The sequence below is a fragment of the Arachis ipaensis genome, chromosome B05 (assembly GCF_000816755.2).
Source record: "Arachis ipaensis cultivar K30076 chromosome B05, Araip1.1, whole genome shotgun sequence".
Classification (NCBI taxonomy): domain Eukaryota; kingdom Viridiplantae; phylum Streptophyta; class Magnoliopsida; order Fabales; family Fabaceae; genus Arachis; species Arachis ipaensis.
In genome coordinates this window covers 8,955,823-8,964,089 of record NC_029789.2, presented here as the reverse complement: position 1 = coordinate 8,964,089, position 8,267 = coordinate 8,955,823, and the positions used below count along the sequence as shown (strand labels likewise).

Sequence of the window (8,267 nt, the reverse complement as noted above, 5' to 3'; positions counted from 1 at the left end):
TTAGTAGTATTAACTGTAATTTGTTACTTAAGGGAGCGGATATTGGAGTATCGGGACGAAAGCCAGAGGCTTGATCAATGTAGTCGTCTTTATGATTCTTCTGTTTCCAATGATGGGTTTGAGCTTGATGCAAGCCACATTGTTCAGGTTCTCTTTTTTCTTTCTCGTTTATGTTCCTTCTTTATCCTATCCATTCCCCTATTGTTATTGTATACTTTTAGCTGTTCTAGAAAGGCAGTGCATTTCTTACGAAGAAGAGGGGAAAGGAGGAGTATTGAATATGGATTAATGTTAAGTGTTTTTAAGTTAAGGCATGCTTGGTTTGCTAGTATTTTATATGTTACAGATGTTGCGGGTACATGGTGATGTTGCATTATATGAGACACAATATTCAAGGGATACTTTCAAATATGGTAGAGTCTCGTGTTATCTGCTTTAACCAAGTGTACAGAAAGCCTTGAGAGGCCACAGTAAGGAGAGTATATTAGATGAAGAGCAGTCCATTAGCTAGAAGTAGAGGAAGACCTAGAAAAACAAAGGTCAAACTGTTAAAACAAATAGATTTTGATGGTTTGAGTGCAAAAATAAACAGGACGCTATTTAGGTGTTCTGCTGACAATTAACACAGACTCTACGGGAAATATAGATATCTCTGCTATGTTAGTTAGATTTAAAGTAGGAAAAATGTTGCAAAATTGGTTACCAATTGAGACTTGCCAATATGTGGTTTGCTCTGTTCTTCTATAATAAAGGAAGCATATAAATTTTGTCTAGTTTGTGTAGGCAGGGCATATACTTGAATAACACAAGTGGTTTGTGAACTTTCAATGTATTTTCTTGATCCTAAAAGCAGCGTCAAGTCATTAGTGTTCGTAATTCATCTTAGACTCAGCATATAATCTTATTCTTATTGAAGCTTTTCTGGAAATTCGCAAGCCTATTTTATCAGTGCTGAATTAAGAATTCAGGATTTTTATGATCTTAGAAGGTAACTTTGAGATCCAAACACCAAGTATCCTATTCTTGATTACTTTTGATGCTCAGGCTTTAAAGTGATCTACTCTCGAAAGAATATAGGATAGGCAATGAGTATTGGAGGGAAAAAGAGAGAAGTTGGGGTGCTATCTATTGTAAGAAGATGCTGTAATCTTCCCTTAGCAGCTTAGAAATGTGTGGAAGACCTGAGGAGGACCCAACAAGGAGATTGGATCAAGTAGTGGATAGTCCAATATAAGAGATATATGGAGATCTAGAAAAATCACAGATCAACTATTGAAAGATATTTAGATGATAATAGTTGAATATAAATATGTTTTATCATAAAACACTGTGGCATCATTTGATCCATATACTTGAACCTGCTTAGCGGGACATGACTTAGTTGTTGTTGCTGCATTCTTGAAAGTTGAAACAATAGCTATTTACTTTGTCATTTGACAGGAACTTGGTGGAATCAGCACTGGTATGGAAAGACAGAAAACTGTGCTGCTGGAATTGATGTCTGTTGTCAAGGATATGTTACGCAACACTGAGGTAGCTGTTCGTTCCTTTATGATGCTACGTCCAAGGTTTCTTCATCCCAGTGGGGGAGCATCAAGTGCCACTGCCCCATCACAGACTGCTGGTGCAACTGCATCATCTGGTCCAAGTAGCCAACCAACTGCTACATCTATAGTGCCTGTTTTTGACTTCTATAGTGGTCTTCCAAAGAAACCGTCACCCTTTTTACAGCAAACAGTTTTAAGATTTGAGAAGTATCTTGGTGAATGTCATCAGTGGATTGAAGAATTGGAGCAGCTTATTCTTTTGGACTCTGAGAGAAATGGTTCCTCTAATGGATCCTCGTTGTTGCAATCTCTTCCCAAAGTCATGACAAATGTGCATGATTTTTTTGTTCATGTGGCTGCAAAGGTAAAGAGAAAAAAAATATAGCCCTTTTAGTTCTTACCTGATTTTACAACATACTATGTAGTTTTCATCATGTGGCATTGTGGCTAAGTTGCATAAACAAAACATTTCATCATCTGTTATTTTTGGAATAACTGTCCATTCTTCATATGGTGTCATGGTGATTCTATACTCAATCCCATGCTATTTTTTTCCCTTATTGTAATGAACAAAGGACAGTAACTGGTATACTAGAGAGTATTATTCATGTATGCCCCTTTGCTAAAAAATTTCTTACATAGAATTACTGCTGTCACTGCTAGATGTTATTGTCCAGTTCTCTTCTACATTAGTAATAACAGGTTTTAATTACTTAGGTCGAGAGCATTCATCAATATATTGAATCTATGAAATCAGCATATCTAGCTGATCAACGCCGACGGGGGGAGGTGAATGATCCATTTTTAGAGGCTGACCGGCGAGAAACTGCAAGACAAGAAGCCGCCTCAAAAAGAGTTCACCCGACGTTGCATTTACCTGCAAATTCACAGCCCTCAACTCAAGTTGCAGGGTTGTTTTCTAGTTCAGGAACTCAAGGAGCATTGGCTGCCCCACAGACATCCACAGCAACTACATCATCATCAGGAAGTGGACTCTCTCTTTTTAGTACACCTTCTTCTGCTCCATCATCTTCTATGTCATCGTCTTTGTTTGCAACCCCATCAACTCCTGCCCTAGGGTCTTCTTGGTTTGGATCATCTACTGCTACACCTCAAACCTCACTTTTTGGTTCTACATCCTCCTTACCTGGTCCTGCTTCAACTCCTTCTTTGTTTAGTAATACTGCTCCCTTGTTTAGTTCAACTCCAGCTGGAAATTCGCTCTTCTCAAGTTCATTCGTGTCAGGTACCTTCTTGAGTTATTGTTCTTTTAAATTTATTTAACAATCACAATTGTATTTTGAGGGCTGTTGCAAGACAACAAAAGACAGCTGAAATTTACATGTTTAACCAAAGTAACACCAGTTGACCAAAACCTGTAAAAAGGAAATTATTCATCCTAGTAGTTCATTCCAACCAAATAAATAATAATTGCCATTTTTGGATCTGTAATCTTTTGTATTTTGGATAGTTTTTGTTTAGTTTATGTCACCAGTATTATCTTTCGGATTTCTTCGCATTTGATTCAAGTTAGGTGGCCTACTATGGAGATAACTTGATAAAGCTTTTCAAGGACCTTTTTTTAGGTGGCCTACTACGGAGAATAAGTGTCAAATCACTTGAATCAGTGACAGTTTGGTACATTCAATGATTTCATTGAAGCTGGCGAATTGTTTTCTGCCTGTTTTGGATACATTTCTCAAGTTTTCTTTTATGTAATGGAACAACTGTATGCTTATGGTTAAAAATTTCTATAATTGTGATAGTACCAGTTCTGGAGAAGCATTTCTTGCTTGCAATTAGGTTTTTGAAATCACGAAATGGAGCATTGTTGAATTTAAGCTTTTTCTTTTCCCATTTCATTGTTTCTTCTCTTATGCTTTGTGTTGGGGTGAAGTTTTATTCGGATTTCTCATTCCTGTGTTCACACAACATTAACCATTTATTCCTTCCTATTCAGGTGCTGCAACAGGATCCGGTGCGAGCTTTGGAGGATCTGTAAGTAAATTTTATCCTTTCTACTCTTTCTAGATTAAGTCTGATTATGAATCTAAAAAATTCCTAATATCGGGTACTTTCTGTGTTGACAGAGTCAAGTATTGTAGTTTTCTTCCAAATTTGCGATTTATCTGTTTTGCAGTTTCTTGAATCTTCTAAGTCTTTTCTTTTTGTTTCCCTGTGATCTTGTAGAAAAATCCGCGGCCGAAAACCCGACCTGCTCGCCGCTAATAAAAGCGAGCTGAGATCATAAAGTTGATGATACCCTTTACTGCATCCAAGCATGCGATGTTCTGCATGAAGCATGGTTTTTCTTGTTAGGTCTGGTCCTAAAATGGTCATCTCTGAATCTGGTGATGTGGGAAAATGGATACTGCTGTGAGGGCGCTGGTAGATGTTGATGTATTCACTTCTGGATTCTTGGTCGTTTTGATTCATTGAGTTCTTCCATTAGGCTTTCAGTGAGTCACTGTTGGCTCCATTTCATTTAACGTTGTAGATTAATTGTAGGTTAGATGATTTTGATTGCCAAATTCTCATGAATTGTAGCAAGCCTGTCGATCATAAATGGTTCGCTGTTGTAAAAGATATCAATTGCCATTAACTAAGCAGTTTGTTTGGACACAACGTGGAGTAGTTGACCCTTTTCCTTTTTCCTTGAATACTTTTGGTTATTATTATTATTAATTTATTACTCATTATACTCAAATTTCCAAGTGCCACAACTCAGTTATGTATTAGTGTAACAAAAAATGTGCAGTTAAGAATAACTTCATTTTCCATACGAGAGAACAATAATACTCTAGGTAGTTAATGATTGAAATATTACTCAGTTAATATTTGGGTCAGAAACTCAGATTTTGCATAATACTTCGTGAACTGAGGAGCATGTAACAATTTTCCAGCTGGACACTATATAGGAAACATCTATATTCTAGACTCTAGACTCTATAGTGCAAAGGGGAGATGGAAAATAACAAACTATCGTTCCTATCTGTAGAAGCTTGTCGTTCTATCCCCATAACTATAAGTTCAGTTTCTCTATACACTATTTTATTTTACTTAAATTCCACATCCACAACATGCTTAGCCGCTGCAACTTATGTAGCATATGCATTTTGTGCCTCATGTTCATCAATTTCTGTTCCGACCATATTTATTTTCAATCTGTACAGTTCAGCCTGCACCTCATCAGCCATGGGGTGTGATTGATCTCCTGAAGAGAATGCATGAATGTTGTTCTTGGCCTCAATCCAACTTAACCCTGTACTTTTCTCAACCAGCAATCCCTTCATATTTCTTCTAGTCTCTGCAACTTTATCCCACCGCCCTGCTGAGGCATATAGATTCGAAAGCAAGACAAGTGTTGGACCATCATTTGCATCCAACTTCAAAACTTCCTCAGCTGCATGAACTCCTACTTTCAAATTTTTATTGATAACACAGGCGCTTAGCAAAGTTCTCCATAGTTCAAGATTATCTTCAACATAAGGTGATTTAATGATAATTTCCTCTGCCTCTTCCAGTAATGCTGCCCGGCTCAACAGAGATACCATGCAAGAGTAGTGTTTAGGCCCTGGAACTAAAGCAATGCTGTTCATATAATTCCAGAGGAATTTTCCCTGCTCAACCAACCTACAGTGGCTGCATGCAGACAACAGAGACAAGAACGTTACTTGATCTGGGATGAGACCTTGTTCCAGAATCTCCTCAAATAATTTAAATGCTTCCTCCACCATTCCATGGCGACTATATCCTCCAAGCATTGAGTTCCGACACTTCAAATCTGGATCTGAAACATGAGAAAATACACAATATGCATCTTCAAGGCAACCATTCTTGGCATACATATCGATTAGACTCCCAGAAACAGACATTTCAACACCATAGCCCAGTTTAACAGTGTAGCAATGAATCATTTCACCTTGTCTTAAAATGGCAAGATCAGCGCAGGCGCTCAAAACTGCACTGAGAACATAATCATCGATGCCTTGGGCTTTGTGAAACATTTCAGAGAAGCATTTGATGGCGCTCATTCCATCCGTCTTAGAATAACCAATGATTATTTCAGTCCAGAGAACAACATCCTTCCTGGAGATCGAATCAAATACTCTTTGAGCAGCTTCGATTTCACAATTTTTAAAATACATAGACACTAAAGTACTTCCAACAAAAACACTTCTCTCTAATCCTGCTTTGATAACCTGAGCATGAAGAGGCTTTCCATAACTGGAACATGGAAATGCTCCGGTTGCAGATATGATGCCGGCATAGGTATAATCATCTGGTTTAGGGAAACAAAATTCCTGCAACCGGACAAACAAACTCATAGCCTTCTTCCCATCTTCATTCTCAGAATAACCAGCAATCATCGAATTCCAAGAAACTAAATCCGGGTTTTCCATTCCACAAAAAAACTTATCTGCTGTTTGTGTATCGCCAGCATTGCAGTACATGTCAAGAAGAGCATTCTGCATATGCAAATCACATGAGACGTTCCTAACGATCAGATGGCCATGAATCAATCTCCCATATTGATAACCCTTCAGACGACTACATGCGCTCAAAATCATAGAATATGTGAACTGGGTAGGGACAAAACCATCCCTCAGCATTGCAGAAAAAAGACTAAGACCTTCCTTGATCTTATTATTCTTCAGATAGCCAATAATCAAAGAATTCCATGCAACATCGTCTCTGTCACCAATGTTCCCAAAGACCATTTCAGCAGAACCCAAATCCCCGCAATTTGAGTACATATTAAGCAGAGAAGTTTGGACACAAATATTACTCAAAAAACCAAACTTTATACCCTGGGCATGAAGCAAAGACCCAACCCACCAATCTTCAAGCAAGGAAGAAGCTTGCAGCAAGCTTGTGAAGGTCTTGCTGCTGGGCCTGACGGCCATAAAACCCATCTGGGTATAAAGTTTGAGGGCGGAAACGGCATGGCCCGGGGCCCGAGAATAAGCAGAAAGAAGCGCATTGTAAGAAACAAGCGTTTTGTGAGGCATTTTGTCGAACAATATGTGAGAGTCGCTGAGAGAACCGCATCGTGCATACATAGAGATGATGTTGTTGTAGAGAAAGGGAGATTTGGAGCTTAAGAGGGTGGTGGTGGTGGTGACAATGAGGGCGTGAAGTTGACGCGCCTCTCTGAGTGAGGTGACGGTGCTGCATTTTTGGAGCGCAGAGAGTGCAAGAGCCTCTGTTGCACAACAACATGCCTTGTTCATTTACCTGTTCTAACAATCGCCTAGATGAAATGCAAGCAAATAGAATCAAATTAAAAGTCAAAAATATTTTTGAAGTATCTTAAAAACGACACAGTATATTTTACTCTTAACAAAATTTTGTTGGCGGGGACATATACATCCAAACCCAATAATACAAAGTTACAAATATGTGTATTTACTATTTAGCAAGGTTGCGAGAACTGAACCAGTCAATAAATAGATCGACTGACTGGTTTAATGGTCTAATCGAAGTTAAATCGTAGTTAAACCAGTTTAATTAAATATAAAAAAAAATCAAAACCCAATAGGTATTAATCATATTGCAAAAGAAAAACCATTACATGAAACCAAATATTATAAAGGCAATACCTTCACGAGACCTGGAGTGCCAACAATAATATCAACACCTCTCCTAAGCTTGCTCTCGAGTCTGGTATGGAGTCCCATTATAAACAACAAGAACTCAATCTCATTGCCCCACCACAAACTTCAAAGTCAACATACACCTAATCCACAACAAAAGAAACAAACATAATAGTCATATACGAAGCCACAATCGAGAAGAAAGGTTTAAATTTTAAAACACAATTCTCAACCAAATCGAATTGCATAGCATCGGAACTATTTCACCTCTCTTAATAGTCATATATACGAGGCCACAATTGAGACTCCATTCACCAAAGAATTAATTACTTCAAATAACTCAGACATGGTTTTCTTAGGCCGCACTAATTCCCAATATGTTAATTAATTTCTGTATCCTATCATACCAGAACTGAATTGAAACTCAAACTCCAGAAATTCGGTAAATCAACATATTCGGTAACAAACATAAACACGTGCAAATGCAATTATGAAGAAGCATTACCAATCAGGCAAACCAAAATAGAATATTAATAACAGATCAGAGCATGTGAGCTAAGAAATAAGGGCATATACCTGACTGGAGCGAGCACAACCAACCAAATCAGAGCCATCATCCTCATGGCGGCGAGGGAGGAACGGCGGTGACAGAGTGATCTCCAAGAGAGTGTGAGCTCGGAGGAACATGGCGGTAACAGAGAGCTTGAAGACAGTGACGCTGGGCGCAGAGTTCGCGACGACGAGGAGAATACGGCCGAGCAGGAACTGTTCGCGACGGCAAGAGAAGATCTCCGAGCAAAGGTTTCACGGCGAGAAGAGGGTGAGTGGCAGAGACGTTCGGCGGCGAGATGACACCCTATACTTGTCACAATGCCGGCGGCGACGGTACCCACGGCCGAGGAGAGGAGTTCGGCGATGGTGGGGGCTGCTGCCTTCGGCGATGGTGGGGGCTGGGTAATGAGTTTTGAACTTTTGTTGATGATGAGTCTGATATGACGACAAGGACAAAGACGGCGAGGCCAACAGCTCCGAGCACGAGCAGACCTTCGAGAGCGACGACGGCAACCGCTGGCTGTCACCGCCGGCGGCGATAGTGGTGGCTGCAACTCTGAGCCTCTGATAG

General features: G+C 39.4%; 2 protein-coding genes across 2 annotated transcripts in view; one reads left to right on the top strand and one right to left on the bottom strand.

Annotated features, from left to right (window-relative positions):
* The window catches only part of LOC107640086 (nuclear pore complex protein NUP58), a 5,041-nt gene extending 834 nt beyond the window's left edge, over positions 1-4,207 (top strand). The window contains exons 2-6 of the mRNA XM_021122973.1: positions 13-147; positions 1,441-1,911; positions 2,265-2,793; positions 3,508-3,545; positions 3,738-4,207. Of these exons, the coding sequence (XP_020978632.1) occupies positions 13-147; positions 1,441-1,911; positions 2,265-2,793; positions 3,508-3,545; positions 3,738-3,776 (1,212 nt within the window). The 3' untranslated portion in view covers positions 3,777-4,207. The remainder of the gene's footprint in view (positions 1-12; positions 148-1,440; positions 1,912-2,264; positions 2,794-3,507; positions 3,546-3,737) is intronic.
* Positions 4,330-8,267, bottom strand: part of LOC107640085 — an 8,723-nt gene continuing 4,785 nt past the window's right edge. The window contains exons 7-9 of the mRNA XM_021123583.1: positions 7,721-8,260; positions 7,151-7,211; positions 4,330-6,781 (exon numbers count right to left, since the gene is read on the bottom strand). Coding sequence (XP_020979242.1) covers positions 4,646-6,781; positions 7,151-7,211; positions 7,721-8,260 — 2,737 coding nt within the window. The 3' untranslated portion in view covers positions 4,330-4,645. The remainder of the gene's footprint in view (positions 6,782-7,150; positions 7,212-7,720; positions 8,261-8,267) is intronic.